Raw genomic sequence first — 20,012 nt, 5'->3', positions numbered from 1 at the left:
TAAGAAATAAATTTCAACACCTGTCTTGACTGGGACTTGGAGACGTGCACTAACAGTACAGCAGAGACTTTAACTGGTTTTACACAGCCATGAGGCTGTCATCTTTCTTTGTAAGTACCATTCAGTATGGGCTGCTCTCACAATAATTAACACCACATTAATGCAAGGTTTGTAGGGAGAGTTTAATAAGCTTTATTGGATGTGCTTACTTAGTCAGAATGGTGGTAAGATTTTTACAAACAAGCATTTTTTCTGCCTTTCTCCTTCAAAAATTTAGCCTCTCTTAGACCCTCTTCCTGTCACTATTTTGACAATACAAGTATTTCTAGAGCAAGTTAAAAGCTGTATACAAATACAGCCTGCTTCTGCAGGCTTCTGGTGTACTTAGAGTCTTGTCACTTAGCTGATGACAAACAATCTATTTAGGAAAGGTAACATGGCTCTAGCCTGTAACCTGTGCCTTATTTTCCTTCATTTGCATAGATCAGGAAGTAATAGAAAGTACTTACAATCCCCAATGATTTATTCTTTTCTGTGCTAGCAAGGATCTTATGACTTACAAGCAAGGTAAGGCTGTTTCAGGAGCAGAAGTAAACTTTTGAAATGGCATTGAGATTAAGGGAGGGTGAAAGGTGGATAGAGGTGACTACACTTAAATCCATTGATGAAAAGTTATTGCTGTTAATCACTACATTAATGCTGCTTTTCCTTCCCTCTTCCTTGCAAGAAGCACACTCATTAAAATTGCCTTACTAGCAGTGGTGACCATGCAAAAGATGAAAACAATGATTATGTGTTTACTGAAATACCACTTTCTTTTTGTAGAGTTCCTATAAAAGACCCACCTTGGACTAACTGGTTTTACACTGTCAGCCACCTGCAGATTATTACACCCTCTAAGGCCAACAGGTTCAAATGAGGGGCAGAAAGCATCACAAATTCTTTTAATCTGATTCCTCGAGGAGTGTGGACCACCTCCCACATGAAAATATATAAAATCCTGACCAATCCTCCTTTACCACCTCCCTCTCACTTTCTTTTTTCTGCCCGACCCTGTTCCATTTCTCAAGTCCTAATAGCACAAATACAATGTAAAAGAGAATAGCAGTTTGATCATACTTCAGACAGGAGTTAATGTCACCTTAACAGATAACTATAGTGTTTCATTTTGACAGAAGATTGAAGTTAAGTTTTTTTTCTCCTAACCTTCAAAGTACCTCTGTTTTTCAATCCAAATTATTTTGTGGAAGGATAAAACTAAAATTAAATATGTTGAGATACGGGGCTTTCCTAAGCACTTTTTCAAAATTTAGGGGTTTTTTTAAGGGCTTAGGCTACAGCACAGTACAAAACTGGATTTATAATTTATGAACCATACAGTACTTTGAGGAAAGCTCATATAAAATATTGTTCTTCGCCCATGTATCCATACCTGAAAATTAGGGTTAGGATTGGGGTATGGAAGCCAAGCAGAGCGAGAGTTCTCCTGGTATTTGAAGGGTCCATTAAAAGCCTGAGTTATGGCACTCAGATTGAAAACACAAACTGCTGAGGCTGCTATGCTGTTCCTGCAAAAGAAATAAATACATTAACCTACATAATAACATTAAGAAGTCATATTGCTGAAAAATAAATTAGAAAGGCAATAACATTTCAATCCTTCAAGTAATTAATGAAGCAGATATGATCAGCCAGGAGATGATATCTCAAGATAATGATATATGATGAGCTGATTTAGCATAGCCATTGCATTTAAAATATTTGTCAATATTGTCAGCCTTACCAAGAAGCTGGTGTGGGGAAAAACTCAGAACTCCCTACTTTCTGCTGCTGCTCTAATACCATACTATACTTCTAATATCATAATGCTACACTTCCACACATAATCACATGCGCTAGGGACACATTTTTTCTAGGTACAGAGTTCAGGATGATATTATTCTCAGAGTTTAATAATTGTTCCCTACAACAAATGACTGCATGACATCAGTAAGGATTTTCAATGTGTGGTATGTCTCTAGATCCTATGGAATCCCCGGACGAGACGTGTCCACAAAAGTCCTGTCTTCCAAGAAATGCTTAACAGCATTAAGAATGCAAGTTGCAGAAATCCACCAAGAGAAAACAACCTGGACTGCTTACAAGATATCCTGTTCAAAAAATAAACAGCAGCAAGTGGAAGCTGGACAAAACACACAATTTCCTGGGTTTGCCTTGAAAATGTGATATACAAGAAAATAAAGTAATTCTGTATAGCATAAAGAATATAAGCTAATAACTATGAAAGCTCCTTATATGGAAAGCTGCATTCTTATTTTCCTAATTTTGAGATAATGGAACAGATAATGAAGGTGTCAATTTAATGGATTTCCTGTTGCAGCTAAAACTGCTGGCAATTGTTGAATGACATACAGCATTCTTCTCTGTTTTATTTTTTTTTTCTCCAATTTTTTTTTTTAATTTAACCTAGAATTTACACAAAACTTAAGAAAACATTCTATAGAAACCCCATAATGATGGGGAAAAAACCCAACAAGTTAGGATACATGGATTAAATACCAGGACAAAATAGCAATTTGCATTCTTATGCTTGTCTCTCTTACTTCAAAGGAAGTCCAAAATTTGAAGTTCCATGCTTACAACTTCTTCAGAATCAATCATCATAGAAGCTGATAAATCCTTGCTTATATCACTAAATGCATCTCACTAATATTATTAACTGTACTAATGTTTCCTTGAATTTCATTAAGTCCTACAAGAAGATGAGACTCACGTTTAAAGATTTTTTGGATAGTCTGAAAGAAAAAAGGTCAGCTTTTTCATGAAGCAGTGGCTATAGTGGACTTGATAGTCAACCACATATAAAAAGTGCAGTTTCGGCTGTTAGAGAAATGTTTCAATTTTTTCCCTCCATAAGTACATTAAAGTATACTAAAAAGCATTAAGGTCCAATAAAGTCATCGTAATTCTGAAGATATTGAGACTGAAGAATTATGAGTGTTATTAAGTTATATCTGATGCTGTTGCATGAACAAAAAGGAATATATTGTTCCCTGTCATTGGAAACCCTTGTGTTTCTCCACTGTCACTTGCAGGCCAGAAAGGTGGTTCATATGAGTTCTACAAACTATGAAAAGTTTGCATGTGGAAGTAAATATTTCAAAAAATTCCAGAACATTTAGTTACAACATTTGATGGCAGGCATTTAAATAGAGCAACCAAAAAATCCTGCCCTCAAACAGTTAGAATTAATTAGATCCTCTTTGAACAATCCATCTCTCTTTGACAGTCAGAACATTGGGTCTCGAGGGAAGAGGAAAGTAGCAGCAAGGTTTAAAATACTGTTTACTTTCATGTGGCAAGGTAGTCTTAACAATAGCAAGTCCATTTTCAGGAGAGTCAGGAAGCATCAGAAACATCATTCCCTTTCCATGGCCAAAGCCCCATGGATTTTCTAGAGCAGAATCCCTCTGCTCAGGCTTTTCGTGGCAGGAACTTGTCTAGGATTGTCTTTGGCTTCTCAAGAAAGATCTGGTTGAACAGTGCAGGTGGATGCCACCTGACAAATACCTGTCTTTAGTATATGACCAATTAGGAAAATAGAACAACAAAATTAAAAGTACTGATTGAAACACCAAATTTTCTTATCCCCAGTAATCTCAAAGTCTCTGCTATTCTCTTTCCATGAACAGTGCTTAGATACCCTGCATTACTCCATCGTAGAAATAGGCTAAAGTCATCATCCAATGTCATGAGTTAGGAATTGCCACAGCCTGGTGCAAGCATCTCATCTCACTAGTCCTGTTCACAGCCTGAGCTGCAGCCCAGCGGTGAGCCTGAGTGTGGAAGATGCCTAAATGAACTCAAATTCATGCTCACTGTCTAGAATGCATAGGGATTATCATTTGTTTGCATTAAATTGTTAATGTTCCCACCCAGTTAATGGATATTCATAAAAGGTAGGTATCCCTGTGCTCAAGGGTGCATTACCTATTTTTGGTGCCCAGGGACCTTTTAAAATTCTAGACAAAACCAATTTACACAGCAAGACACTACAAGAAGGTCAGAGAATTGGAACTCAAAATCGGAAATTATTCCACTGGTCCGAACATGGGGCTGCACAGTGATAACACAGAGGACGCTGTCACTGAGCAGCATTTGAACACCAGCCATCTTGTTTAAATTAACAAAAGACATTTCTGAGGTAAATGTCTCTTCTATGTCCATTCAACTTTTTAATATCTAACAAATTTGCATTTTTAAGACCAAATTGAACTTCTATATTTTTATTTTAATTTTACTTTATAGATATAACAGGTTCACTTAAAAATAGGTTAAATTCTTGGTTTGACCTTCAAACTCACATAAGGATATATTAGGACTAAATTAAAATAGATAAGAGCACCTCTTGTGCTGTTTTGGGTAAGATGAGTTCTTTATGACAAGGTCAAGTTCCATTATGTCAAATTCATGATCAGGTCACATTAAAATTATAAATTATTTATTCCATAAATATGCAATGCATTTACATATTGTAATAGTAAAAATAAAAATAAAAAACTTTCTAGCAATAAATGAAGAATATGACAGAATAGTCTTAAACACAACTGGCTCTCTGCAGTAAGGAAATATTAAAAATTCATTCCTTCACTTGTTTTCAACAATTCATGTGGGAAACATTTGGAACTGATACTTGTTCACAGAAAACAGAGGATTGGGCAAAACTGTAGTTTGAATTTATGATGTTTATTTGGCATATGCAGAAGAGAGTAGCTCAGAAGTTCTAGGTTTTGCTGTCACAAACAGCAAGAAAATAAAATACATCATTCAGTTTACTTACACATTAGTGGTAAAAATCCCATAGATCAAGTCCAGTTCTGGCAGGAAGAAAGTACTCTGAAGTTCATTATAGTAAAATGGAATTTCTCCAGGGCGAGAGCAGTTCAGACGAGCTTTCATGAAGGTAGTCCAGGTATCCTCCAGCACAAACTTGCCACCAATATCATTTTTGCACACCCGAGCAGCACGAGAGAAAACTGTTTTCCCACAGTCATGCTCCACTGCGTTTTCCCGGAAGAAAAAGTAGGTGAAGTTCCCAATGTCATACGATGACACAAAATTTGGTTCTGAAAATAACAGAAGGAAAGATCATTTATTGCCTTCTTGTGATATACTAATGTGGAAGTTGGATTTATCTTCAAGTATTATATTTAGATAAACACACTTTTTAATATCCTTCAGGGATATGGCATCTTGACATCTGACAGCCAGCTCATGTCCAGCTGGGATTATGAGATACATGATCATGATGTGCTGGGGTTGGCTGGGTAGAGTTATTTTTTTTTCCTAGTGGCTAGTATGGCACTGTGTTTTGGATTTATGCTGGAAACAGTGTTGGTAATTCAGGGATGTTTTTGTTATTGTTGAGCAGCACCTACACAGAGCCAAGGCCCTTTCTTTCTGACACCACCCCACAGAGCACAAAGCCAGCTGAGCTGCCATGTGGGGTCAAACCACGACACGTGGCCTGACAGGCTTTGCTCTAGTTGTTTATAGAACATGACTGTGCTGGGCAACCTTGGCCCAGCTCACTGTATTCCACCATTGAAAGCATCTCAGACTTCATTCTTCACATAAGGGCACAGTGAATTCTTATATTGTAATTGCTTTAAATCTGTTTCTGCTTTGTCACCATGCCATTACTCCAGATTAGCAAAATAATGGGTGGTAACTGATGGTGAGTAAAAATGTGCTCAGAGGCTGTACTTAAAAGATAAGAGATCTACACAATATTTGATGGTAAGATAACTGCATTTTAACCCTATCTTGCTTAATGCTTTTGAGAGCATTACTGATTTATTTTTTCTTTCTTTAAAAAAAATTAAAAATTGAAAACTGATCAAAAAAGCAATCAAAAAACCTGATGGTGATAAAGGAGAAATTAGAGAACATGTGAAAAATAATCTGGAAAGCAACAGATGGTGATACTTCTTGAAAGAAAAGAAAATAAAGAACGGTGGATACCAAAGACAATAAACATGTGGTCCATTTCCTGCAAGGATTACCAGAACTGAGGAAAGTCCATGACCTTAGAAGACAAGTTGATAAGTTCTTAAAGGAAAGATAAATTTGATACACAGATTGGTGAAGATCTCTACTTGTGCAAGGAACCCTTTTAAAACACTGATACCTCTGAGAAACAAGAAAACTTTTGTTTCTGATTTCCAAATTTATTCTTAAATGGGAAAGCAAATGAACAAAATTGTTTTAAAAAACATCTGTTGTGAAGAAACACTACAAACAAAATTTATAGGTGAACATTTTTTGACAGCACTATTGCATAGGTTGTTATATATTGTAAAGGCTGTTGTAATTCAATGTGAGCATTTTACAGGAGTGTCTCAAACCTATCAGAACTTCAGAGGGCCACTAGAAAGGCAAGGAAGCTGGCACTGCCTCACAGCAGTCCAAAAAAACCTTTTTCGAAGACAAAGCAGATCCCAGGTAATGTGGCCTCTTCCATCTCTATCTGCTGTGCTGAGAGTTCCCAGGGCAGGTTTTTGGCAGCAGTGATTATGAGCTGCCTCAGATGTATGAAGTTGAGCAGATCCAATAGTGCTCTCGCTCCTCCCTGTAATTTTCACTCTCTATTTTATGAAATCCTTCCTTGAGAGCAGTCTGGAACACACCACATTTTCTCCACATTTGGAGCTGCACAGGTATTTTGCTGGCAGGTCACAACCCAACAGTTTTAAGAACTTGTTGGTGTCCTGAGCCTTCATAAGTTACATACTATCAGTGCATTTGTCTTTAAAAAAAAGGAATAAAAAAGACAAAATAGTTGGACAGGACTTATGGAATCATAACAAAAAAAAATAAAATTAAAGTGACAATATACAAAGAACTGAACTATTAGTAATGTTAACCCTACTGGAATCTTAAATCTTCATTCCACATCTGTGCAAAACTTTCCTAACAATAGAGATTTTGCTTCAAAGGCTTCAAAAGTGTCAAAAACCTACTGTGCAAATACTCAAAATCAGTTTGATCCACCCACAAAAAACATATTGTACAAATATTATAAAAGGAGGCCCTGCCTTGTAATCAGGCCTGAAGATATTTCTCACTGGAGGCCCACCAATATAAAAAGATCTCTACTTTGGCACCACAGCATCTCACTGCAGAGTTTAAAAAGACACTATTGGAAGCACCAGTGTAAAGAATGATGTATTGCAAAAATAAAATAAACTTCACAAACTATAGGAGCAAAAATAATATCAAATGCATTCAGAATGTATTCAGGATTCTTGAAAATCCGTATCAACCTTTCAACAGAGAGTATTGCACTGATAATCATAACACATGCATAAAAATACCTGTACTCATATTTCATGGTTTCAAAACTAAGAAACAATATATACATCTGCAAACACCTACACTTTATTGATTATGAACTGCTGAAATTGTGACCTGCTGTTGAAACTCATAAAAACTGCTTTCGTTTGTATTAAACATAACAACCTCAGAGTTACCTTGGGGAATTCAGTGGATATGGAAGGATTATCATGTCAGACTTTGTTTATTTCATTCTCTCTTTGGGAAATATGAACAGGGTCACTTCAAAACTTCAGACAAAAAAAGTGGCTGCTCAGCTAGGAAAAGTCAGTTCTTATGTGTCCAAATATTGTGCTGTGAACTGCTATTTGTTGACAGGGAGGCCTTACCATGTAAGGTTTTAATGCAGCAAATGAAGTGAATCTCTTGTTTCACGCTGACTTTGCAAATAGTTCTTGGAAGGGAAAATACATCTTGTTTCTGATTTATCAGATCACAACAAGTGCAAGGATTCTGCTATGTGACATGATACAGTTGGAACAAGAATGTCAACCTGTAATAATGTCACAAGTATTGTGTACGACCTTTATTGGGTGTTTTATATACTCAATTTATGGATGTGTCAGGTTGACTAGACTTTCCCAAATTAAATGGAACTAGTGGAATCAGGAAAGCAAGAAAATGACTTTGTCAATGTGACCCGAAAAGTATCCCCAGTGTACATCATGAAGCAATGCTACACAGAGCACAAGCCCAAGCACTGAAAGCACTGGCTGGCTAGTTAGTCCTGCCCCTGGGCAAACCCACTGCTCTGCAATTTATGAAGTTTGCTCACTCAGCACAAATCCTGGGAATCTCTACCATTTCCTTCATAAAGCAACATGACTGCCCAACAAGGACATCTCTCCACAGACTCTTCTAAGTTAATGCAAAAAAAAGATAATCATACAAAGCCAAGGCAGTGCTTCAATTGGAAATAACATGATTCTTTTTTCTGAAGGTTGGAGACAAACCTACATTTTCTGGGGAGCACAGTCTCTGTTCTTAATGTGAAAGCACTTAACAGGAAGACACAATGACTCCCTTTAGACTATTCTCCCTTTCCACTCTCCAAAGGTGTCATGCATAACCTTATTTCCTGGGCCTTTTTCATTTAGTGGTGTGGATGGCAGTCTGAATGGGTAAAAGGATGAGAGAAACTGTACAGGAATATTTTTGTGGGCAGAAATGGGAAACGGGAGCCTAAAAGAGCTCCCTGAGAGCACCTGAGGTAATTTTGGCCTCTTGTTGCTGGCTGAACTTAGGAACAAGAAAGTTCACTTGTGCTCTTTAATCCTTATAGCTTCACTTCTGAAGCGATTGAACATGGCTTAATTTACATAGTTAGTGGATGCTACTGCTTCCAGAGTGACAGGAAATGACCTAATTTTCTTTAAGGAGGTACCAGCAATTAACCTTAAGGATTTAAGGGTCCAAAGCCTACCCTAAGCAAGTAAGAGCTGTGATTTCCACTGGCTGTCCCTGTGAGATGTGACCACTCACATCTGAAGGGCAAGGCATTTGAAGACCCAATCAAAAGGAAATTAACACCAGAAACATTAAAAGAAAGCCTTTTTTTTTTTTTTCTGATTTAGATACAAATCAGATGGTATCTGCATATATACTCCTCTCAGAATAAGGCACACACACAAAGATACATGAATACGTAGTATATTCAAAATTTTAGGAGTTTAGATACTGCTCTAATGTTGAAAGTCTCTCTGGAACTTGTTCACTTCTTCACTGACCTCACTAGATCAATGAATATACTGTTCATCTCTAAAGACCCATTTCTTCCAAATAATTGTATTCAGCCAAATGCTTAATAACATTAATTCTAGAAAGATGCATTTAAGGTTTTTTGAATAAACTTCACATTTCAACTAGAAGTGCTCTTCAAAAGGGACACTTAAAGTAATGGAAAGAATTTAAGCTTCAGATGTGCCAGTCTGTATTATTTCCTTTTATCTTACTAACATAACCAATTTCATTTTGCAATCTCTGCATATTCATTAAGTATGTTCATTTAGTTGTGGCCCTTTGCAGCTGTTGGAAAAAAATTAACAACCTTGCATTGGGCTGACCAAGGTGTCACTGCTCATGAAGGTTTAGGGACAAATTTTAATCACAGAGTAAAATTTTCCTACAGCAATATAGGTCTCAAAAGTAATACATAACTTGTGGTCATCACAGCTATAACCATCCCCAGGAGCTGAACTGTAAAATGTTAAGTCCTGTATGAAACTGCTGAAAATGGTTTATTAATAGGTTTTTTTCCTCTGTGTTTCACAATTATCTGTGATGCATGCTAAAAATGCCAACCTGCCACAGAGTAGCTGTCTACCAATCTATTTTCACTATTTCCTTTGCAATGCCTTAGCTGCCCGTAATTTCTTTCACATTCTTTTCTTTTTGTAAATTGAAAATTTTATAGGTATGGAAGAGCAAGGACAGCAAAATACACTAAAACTGTGTATCCCAGACATTTTTTTCCAATCTCCTCTTATATTGTTGATAGACTGTATAATACAATTCAGCATAATCATGAAATTGGATGCACTCATTACTTTTTTACTGATGTACTCTAATACATTCTGAAATGCAATTATTTCTTTTCTGAAAAATTGTTTTCAAAAATGGTATTACAAAATTTCTTCTTTTATTTCCTGCTGTTTATTTCAAATAAATCTCCCTCATTTTCAAGGTAAAATGTTCTTACATGGCATAAACTTTGAAATTTATTATATCATTCTCCTGATGCAAATTTGCCAATGGCAAACTTAGTCACAGAAGGCAGTCTCTACTCTAACCTAATACTTATTGAAGCCTTTGAAAGTTGCACCTGGGGTTCAGTGGATTTTGTCACCTGCATTCACTGGATAGACACCTTGCAAATCCATGTATGCAGGGGCAGCAGGTCAAGGGTGAAAAATATATAGGGACTTCATTAATTCACTCAAAATCTCTAGAATTTTGAGTGAATTATAGGGATCTATCATAAGATCCAGAAGCATGGATGGTTACTTAAAACTGAATCCAGAATTCCACACACACAGTAATCTAGTGTTTTTTAAGGAGATTTAGCCAACCACCTGTTATGGTATGTCCTATTTTAGGATACTGTCAAAAATGATGATACACACAACCTTATGGGTGGAACAACCAAAACATGTTATTATTTATCTTCTTGCAAAATAAGCAAAATTGTTAGAATATACTTTGCATATTTTTCAGTCAGGTCTCTTACCTGAAAGAGTACATTGCACATTCAAGCACACACTGATTTTGAGTTACATGAAATACTCTATAATAAAGATTTGCACTAGGTAATTACAAGGCTTTTCATTAAAAGCCAGAAAAATGAAAGTATAACATTGAATTATTATACCTATTTCCATTAATCCTTAAAAACAAAATTGAAAGAACTAATTTTATTCTTAGATCATAAATTCTCTCTACACATCCTACTAGAAGCAAAAGTTATAATAAAAGCCTGCTAACAAACAATAATAGGCATTGATTCAGAGCTGTATTTAACCCCTCTAACCAAACTACCTTTGTAAGAATTTTACCCTTACTATTACTTGTGAAGACTAAAAGTATCTGCTTTGGATGAATAATCTTTTATTAGTGTTTTTAAGAAAGTGATCTCAGAAAAACCACTTTAGTAAGAGTATCTAACAACCAAATGCTTAGGACAGCAAGAGGAAAAATGGTAATATTATGTCTACCAGTAAAGCAGAATAATCCAAACACTCATCTCCTTAGCTTCTAATTTGGAAGAGATTTTATTTTATTTTATTTTATTTTATTTTATTTTATTTTATTTTATTTTATTTTATTTTATTTTATTTTATTTTATTTTATTTTATTTTTATATCTGACATAGGATTACACTTTAATCATCTATGGTCTGCCCAGTGATGAAATGTTGTGACATTTAGAACACAGTTTATTTTAATTTAATATGTTCTAATAGCATCTATCATTGCATGTCTAGGTTAAAGAAAACAGCTGTAATCATTTCAAGGTAGTTGGAGACCCATGCAACTGTAAGGAAAGCCAGTTGACAAATTAGGAAACTAAGTATTGTAGTGTTTCTTTGTGTGATGAAACAGACAGGGATGTTCTTTTTTTTTTTTTTTTTTTTGCCATTTTATTGGCTGAGGGAAGCAAACAGATCTTATGGACTAAGGCCAACTTTCACACTGAGGTATCAGATAACATTTAGTGATTTAAAGAGGTGTATTGAAAGGAAAAATACCTTTACTAACTGTAAATGTTGGACTACAGAAAAGGTTTCTAAGTTTAAACAGTGAAGGGTTTTCCTTGCCAATCTGGACATACTGCAACTGTGGACTGCAAATATAACTATTACATTTACTTCTGTTCTCTAGAGAAAACTATGACAAATTCTGCCCCTGCTGCACTTTGCAGATCAACTCTACAGTGAAGTCTAATTAGAAGCATACTATGTCAACTCCAGATAGGATTTAAACATTGCTACACTGAGAGCTTAAAGACACTGAAACAGACAGCATGCCAGCTTAATGAAAGAATGATTTTTTTTTCATCACTTAATAACATCCATAGCAGACTGTTAAAGCAGACTATTCTTCTTATGAAACACTACCAGGGAAATTTTACAACATTCCAGCAACATGCTGCCCTTTACTGACCTGAGCAGCTGGCTGAAGCTCAGTGTCTTGCTGACTGCTTTGGTCAGGAGAAGAAATCAGCGGGAGAGATGTCTGCTCTAGACATAATCCCCAGTGTGTGCTCTGACACCTCAAATTGTTTCTCTTGAGCACAGAAACACCTGAACTTGATTCAGAGAGAAAAGAGGATACACAGCAGAACAGGAAACCTGACAGAGTAAATTCCTGGTAAGCAGTCTTTCCATTTTCTTCATTAGTTTGTGCATATATACATATTCATGTGAGTAATTCAGGCATTACATTTTCCTTTGTATGGAAAAAGAGAAGGCCAAAATATGACATCATGGGAAGGAGATTTAGGCTCTCTATTCCACATTTGCAGGCTTACTATCCTGCAGCCATCTGGGTGTTGGATGGGGAGAGAGCTGGTGTGCTGCCCTTGTTAACTCCTCTGGGTGATCATGCTCCCTTTGAGAACAGTGACACGAGTACCAAGTTCTGACAGGGTTGGCAAGAGGATAACACAGGCTCTGTCTCTCCCTGCATTGTCTCTTGATAAATTCTTTGTGTGCAGCCCAGCCCCTGTTGAGGTGAGCTGAGTGCTCAGGCCATGCCAGTGCAGCAGCCTGATGCTTCAATGACATCTCGTCACGATGAGCAGAATTTCTGCATGGGTACAACTGTGGTCAAAAACCTGCTCGTTGCCTTTGGGCCAGCTGCATTTGATGTTGTCTACAGCAGCACCAGGAAGACAGAAATAGCATCGATAAACAACATCAATTTCTTTTTTCTAGAAGCAGAGGGAAGTTCCGAAGTAAAAAAAGAAAAATGTAACTGGTGATCTTATTCAGAGATATTCAAGAGCTAAATAGATTACTACTGTAAATCTTAAAAGAGACTAAGTTCAGTAAGTACCACGAGATGCTTCTTTCCTCCATCAATGAAGATGACATGATTGTGAACACTCTAAAATTCTCAATAATAGGGAAAACTTCAAGGAAGTGTGCAGATATCTGTACCACTTGGTGAACAGTCCTTTCTGCCAATAAAATTTTTTTAACCAGACAAAATTCAGGGAGTCAAATCCTGAAGCATGTTTTCTAGTAGGTGAACAAACAGCAGAGAGACTCAAAGATGGCTCCATAATTACTAACTCCAGTCAGAAATAGGGTTTCTGTGTGAGCAGTCTTGCTGGGCTGTCCATCTAGCTTTTTGGATTTGTGCCAGTTCAAAATCTTTGTGCTTCACAAAAACTTTCCTTTTCCTCTTCAGTTATGTTCTCTCAGCATACTTCTGTAGCTTAATTTAACACATATGCTGAATAATTAATACTTTCAACTGAACTATTCAACTCTTTGTACCCCCAGATAAGAGTATTGAGTGCATCAAGAAAATGATAATTCAAAAATGAAAGCTCCCTGATTTCTCCATAATTTTATAATGTTAAGCAACTGATCAGAATGATGCTCAGTAAATAGCTGACAATTAATGTACTCAGCTGATGTGGATTTCTTCCAGGTCTATCAAGCCCCCAGTAGAAGACAGGATCCAATAATAAATACATAACTATGACTGAACCAAAACAAATGGGGAACTCGGGTCAACAATGTAAATGTATTTTATTTATGAAATCTGTGATTCCAGTAGCTGAAATCACATCAGGTAATATGGCATCACACCCAAACCACCTGACACATCAGCTCCACTGTTCCTGTGATTACAGACCTTCTGACAAGTAAGATTAAGAACAAGTTTTCTCCTGTGATGTCAAGATCCTGCACCAAAAGGTGCAGTGAACATCAAGTGCAGACTGCCTAGGCATACAGGCAAGTCCTTTTTGCCTGAGTGATGGGATTGAAGATCTCCAAATTTCTCTGCTAGCCACTAAAAATCAACAATGTCTTTGTTGCATAGCAATAAAGCACAGAACAAGATAATCAGAGTACAACCATCACCCCCAGACATTATTTGATTTGGTCCAACATGATTCACAGAACAGAAAATCTAAGTGAGAAAAACCAGGGTGCTTCTGAGGAAAACTTTGCATTGGAGACACTGACAGACACAGGCATGCACATAAACACCTCAAATGAGGCTGAATTACAGTAACTGTGAGCTACTGCTGCATAACAGGTATTGACTAGGGAGCTTCCAATACAGTTGATGCCTTACTTTTCTTGCAGGATTATTGATCTGTGTTACTTTCTAGGTGAAAACAGCAAAATCTTCCCTTCAATCCAAGCACTGAAAAACTAATGTAGTTTCTTGGCACTGAATCATAAAAGCACACAAATTGACATAAAAGCAGATGAATCCCCAAGACAAGCAGATGAATCCCCCAGTACTAGATACCCAAGAAAATATTTCCACTTCCTTTAATATAATTACTGGGCTGTTTTCAATCTTTTATTGGACTTACTTTACCTGGCTCCAATTACAAAACTCATTTTTTTTCTTCCTCCCCAAAGATAAAAGCTACAGTTTCCTGGTAACTTAATTATAAACAGCTTTGAGTCAGAAGAATGAACTCTAACAGGGAATGTATAAGTACATCTGAAGCTTTTAATGGACAAAATGTGAATACAGTGAAAATGATTAATTAGAGAAGTCTAGAGGGAATTTTAGTGTGCCTTTGGCATAAAAATATCTAGTTAAGCTGCAAATTCTGTATGAAGAATTTTTCCCCTTTGACAAAAGCACACAGGTGTGGCACAGCAATTAGTTCCAATACCAAGCTAAGTGGACAAAGGGTGCCTGAACAGGGATATATACACAATTAGTTCATTTTTCCCCTCACTTCTTTTGCCCTGCTATAATTCTCTTATGTTAGACACAATTTAGGACTTTTTTGTTGCTGTTGTTAATTAACATTCTAAAATCATCCAACCTTTACAAAAGGTCACAAATTTCTGTGAGCTACCTCTGTTGGGTTCACTGTTCAAATAAAATATATCAATCATAAAAGCACAATGCAACATTCACATTATGTGAGAACTGGTATATTCAAAACAAAATATGTTACTTGCAGCTGACCAAATGTTCTGAAGATAGAAGAATTTATATTTGTATTTATTTTCCAACATGAGAATAATCCCATCATAACATGAAATGTACTGTAGGAATAGTGACTGTTGTGTCACATAATATGTGTTATGATTTTTTTTTCTTCTGGAAAAGGCATAGGAAAATAAAATCTACATAATTTCACACCTTATGTTTATTAATATTTTTGCATTTTGAAAGAATCTGCTTCCATTTTTTTTTTTTTTGTCATAAACAAAATGGCAACCCAGTCTACCTCATCTCAGGAATACCTATCTGTTTACAGCTTCTCCCAGCTGAAAATCCTCATCACGTGATTAACATCCATGACACAAAATTGACTGCTAAACACAATTTTGTGACATGCTTTGTAAACAATGCCCCATCCTTTGGCTATACTAAGTGTCAAAAATGTCAGTCTGCCACCTAAGCACCTTGAAAGCTGAACTTTTTCCACTTGTCAAGGCTGGCACCTGCAGGGAAAGCCAGGAGAATTCAGTCCATTCTAAACTGTTTATTTTCTGTCTTAGGTTTTTGAGGGACTCAGAAAAATTGCACAATGCAAGCTGCTGCTCAAAGCTGACTCAGCTTTGCCATATAAGACCCCTGGATGTGCATCTCATCCCTGTGCCTGCAAAAATTACATAAATTAAAGGGCATATCTACAAACTTCAGCTATATTCACTAAATTCCATAATACTTACACTAGTAAGATAATACATAAAAAAAGCAAAATAATTTAAAAGTTAAGTTAAAAATACTCCAAAAACATTCAGATTCTCAGAATGGAATCTCAATACTATGAGTATGATGAACATGAGTTAAAATATGAGTCTCAGTCCAGCAGCACTCACCATTCAGCCACTTGGAGTTGTACTGGGCAGTTCGGAGAGGAGGAAGGGCCCCCAGACTTCGATAAATAGCAGGATCCCTTCCTGGAAAATCCATGGCTGTAGCAGCATATAATTCTCCACTGGAAGTGAGAAGAGCAGTAGAGTTGTGCTGGGGACTGTAGGGACAACGAGCCATGCCACTGATTTGGTCATGTATCTCTGTCAAGTTGCTTAACTGTAAAATAATCAGAAAAAAGAATTAAAGTTACCCAAAAATTATCATTTCAGCCAAGCTGTATCAATCTGAGCAAAATCTTAAAACAAACACCTGTTATTTGCTTTGGTATTGTACAATAGTGATGAGTCAACCTCTATATCAATCTCAAGTTATCTTATAAGGAAAATCTTACTTTAATGTTGTCAGATCTCATTTTTTGTCCTTTTGACACTTAAAACATGCATGTCAGCCATTATCCACCAGGCCTAAATGTTTTCTTTTAGAAGGTGCTCAAAAATTAGGAAAAATAAAACTAAACCTGATTGCCAGAATCAATAAGGCTTCCACCATAGCAGATAAGAACAACAAAAAAAAACCTATTATTTGTTTTCTTGGTGTCTTTTAGGAAAAAATCTCACATGAAAAATGAGAGTAAGAAAAAGAGCTTTCTAAGTCAGCAGAACCACCTCTGATTTAGGAGTCCAAATACTTTCAACTGTAAACCACAGCATGATGTTAATATGCTATTTGAAAATAATGGTGCAATGAGTTTCGAGATAATAAATCTGCCAATGAGTTTTTAGCAATACAGATATTTTTTTGTGTATAAGTGTTTCTCCCCTCCTGAAACAAATAGGCAGCCTAGTCCAAACAGTGACATTTTGATACTTAAGTGACTATTACTGATGCTGCAATTAGGCTTTTTGGAGCCTATTGTTTGAGAATGATGGATATTCTCAGTCAAGATTTCTCTCTCACCAGTCAGAAATCAATAATACAGGTACCCTAATTTCTCCAGAACTGCACATACACAGTATGCAGCTACACAACCACATTTTATAACTAAACCTATTGATACCAATCAAACCTGACAGAAAATAAACACCCAAGGTCCATAAAAATTGGCAAGTAGGAGGAACTGAGCTGCCCACAGCTGAGGAATAGACTGAAAAAGAGATGGGTTAGCTCTCCTCTTTGGCCTGTCACCAGCTAAATCAGCCTTTCAGCTCACCCATCAACACCCAAATAGCCAGTTCTCAGCCACAGCATGCTCTGCCTTTTAATCTGCTGGCTCAGAGCAGGGACCTTAGCTTGTGGGGCAGAACATTTTAACCCTTACCGTGCGATTGGTGCAGATCGGAGTGAATGCGTTGGTTCCACAGGTGAAGAGATGGTTGCCTCCAACAAGAAGCACTCGAATATAGTTCTGGCATTCCTCCTGCCACACAGAAAATAAAGAATATATCCAGTGATACTGCAAAGTACAAAAGAGACTAATAACACTTTGCTTTCCATCCACACTGAAAAAAATTAGGTAAACAACGATTAAGCACACCTGAGTTAGCAGTCACCAAATACACAGATTTCTTATTCACACACATGCATCCATCAAAAGTTCTATCTATGAAAAGTTCTTAATAGGATAACAATAAACCTCTCTAGTACTAAAGGTTTCCTCTGAGGATATATTTCAAAGGCTTTGCTAAATTTTGAACTGATGGTTCAGATAGATGATCTGATAGATGCTGACTTAAATAATATAACACTGTCTGAAGAGATCAGATGTTTATACTTCAAAGACAGATTAGGCCAAGGAAGGAAGTTGTGAGGAAAACAGGGGAAAGAACAGGTAACAAAAATATAGTGAGACTAGTGAAAATAAGATTCTTGAGATGTTCAAATGAGGATTTGTTACCACTAATTTCATAATTTACCCTGTTTTATTAGAGGCATCTCCTTTCCTGTTAATTCAAAGTTTGTAAAAAAAATTCATTACCACAATACAAAGATGCTCACCCTGAGGAAAAATTTGACATGTTTTTTTAGCCCACTAGGATGGGTGAAGGCTTTATGATGTTCATATCTCTCATTTCAGGAGCTAGATATTAACAGCAATTTCTACTGTAAATTCAAACAGAAAGCTTTGCCCTGCAATACTAAAAATCTCCTAGAACTGTATGAGGAAAAATTCAAACACTTTTCTGGAAAAAAATTGATGTCCATATCCAATAAAATGATCAACAATACGTTTGGAGAAAATAAAGTTTCCTGGAAACTTACATTTGAATGCTCTCTAACACTCACCACAAGATAGTCTCATAAAAAGTCTGTAAAAAGCCTTGTGAAAATACAGCTGAGCAATTCTAGCTGATGTTAAGTGAAATCATGTAAGTAAATCCATGCAATAGTAATAGCACAGAAGTCCTATTATCTGGCCTACAGTTATATTAAATGGATTGCTCGTTTATCTTGAAAATAGACTCTCATCCTGGAAGACAACAAATATAATCCTGAATAAATTGAACAGGCACAAAATAGACTGCAAAAGAAGATTGGGAAAATATTTCAAAGGTCTCTGAGAAAATGTAAAGAATTTATCTTTTGTACTTTTCTTCATAAAAGTCAAGTTAAACTCAAAAAAATCCTCTAAAATCTCAGGAAAGAAACTGCCTCTTAGAAAAAATACCTCTCAAACCCACATTTGCATTAGTTTTTTGTGAAAAAGTACCTTTTAAATGCTTTTTTTTTGAGCATCTAAGAACAAGGGACAAACATCTTAGAAGTAAGATTTGATTCCCATTGGGTAAAAATTACGAAGTTTTTATATTGAACTTTATAAAACTGTCATCTTAACATTCTTTAAACCACAAATAAGCTAATACACAACCATATAACCAAGATGGGTAATGCAACATGCCATTAATAAAGTAGTTGTTTCACAACTTGGTAGTGTTGATAGTTTTGGCAGTTTTTTTATATCAGACTGCTCTAACTCCACCACCAAAACTAGAGGGCAACTTTTTTGGGAATGGATTTTTGTTTTTTCATTGGGAAGGTGCTCAAGGAGGTTCACAGAATGTAAGATAGTAATTTATTCACTGTTCTGCTTTCGTTCTGCCCTTTGCAACAAGGCATGGAATGTATGTGTAGGAAAAATAAGTGGGTTCTGACATTACAACCCATCCAACCTCTCCTCTTCATATTCCAGAGCTCCCTGAAATAGTGTTACTTCCAAATTACTTGCACGCTGATCACCCACTCATTTTGTTCAAAAACAATGCTAATTTCTTAAACTCTGAAATTCTTGGGAATCACAACATTCTTTCTTTAACGTTCCCAAGTCCTGTGCCAACTTAACAACATTCCATACTGCAGCAGGGCAAATAAGACATCTCATATGGAATTTTTGTTGGGAACACAGTGCAAAAAAATGGAAAAGGAAAGAATATTTTTTTTTAATTGGAAACTTTTTTCAATTTGAAAAAATATCTGCATTAATGCAAAAGAAAATTTTAAAAAATTGGTTGTGAATAAAACTATCACCACTGAAAAACATACTGAAAAAGAACTTCCGTATTTAGTCACTTGAATTGTTCTAGCTCCGAAGTCAAGTTTGGCTGTACTGATTCACTTCTGACACAGAAAAATGAGATGTATGTTGTAGAAATAACAAAGAACTTCAAACCAAAGGATTTTTAGTGTCTGGGGTGGTATTAGGTTTGGTAGCCATCTTTTATGTAGTCTTATTCTCCAGTTCATCTCAAACTCTATGTCATATACTTTCCTATTTGCCTAAAAATATATCTGAAATAAAGAAATACATTTATGAAGTACTTTCTACTTTTGTATCAACATATCTGAAGCAAAATGTGACTATTAGAACCAATTCAGCAGCCAAGCAGGCCAGGTTCTTAATTAAGACTCCCTTGAAAGACCAAGTGAATCTGAGTGCAAAGCAAGTATCCTCTTGCAGCAATATTTCTTGTATAGGTTAACCTTTTAAACATAGCTGCCTTTAATTTTAAAATATTTTTATTGAAGGTTCAGATACTAAGATACTCAGTTATTAGAATCTTAAATAAGCTAGAGATGGGACTTAATTTCAAT

General features: G+C 36.2%; 1 protein-coding gene across 2 annotated transcripts in view; it reads right to left on the bottom strand.

Annotated features, from left to right (window-relative positions):
* Window positions 1–20,012, bottom strand: part of SEMA5A (semaphorin 5A) — a 304,799-nt gene that overhangs the window by 116,759 nt on the left and 168,028 nt on the right. For both annotated transcript variants that reach the window (XM_079301152.1, XM_079301151.1), the window contains 4 exons: window positions 17,245–17,343; window positions 15,929–16,142; window positions 4,841–5,126; window positions 1,433–1,568 (listed from right to left, as the gene is read on the bottom strand). In XM_079301152.1, the coding sequence (XP_079157278.1) occupies window positions 1,433–1,568; window positions 4,841–5,126; window positions 15,929–16,142; window positions 17,245–17,343 (735 nt within the window). The remainder of the gene's footprint in view (window positions 1–1,432; window positions 1,569–4,840; window positions 5,127–15,928; window positions 16,143–17,244; window positions 17,344–20,012) is intronic.

The sequence above is a fragment of the Erithacus rubecula genome (genome assembly GCF_903797595.1).
Source record: "Erithacus rubecula genome assembly, chromosome: 3".
In the NCBI taxonomy this organism is placed as follows: domain Eukaryota; kingdom Metazoa; phylum Chordata; class Aves; order Passeriformes; family Muscicapidae; genus Erithacus; species Erithacus rubecula.
The sequence above is the reverse complement of the archived record's forward strand: the minus strand, read 5'-3'. Positions and strand labels throughout refer to the sequence as shown.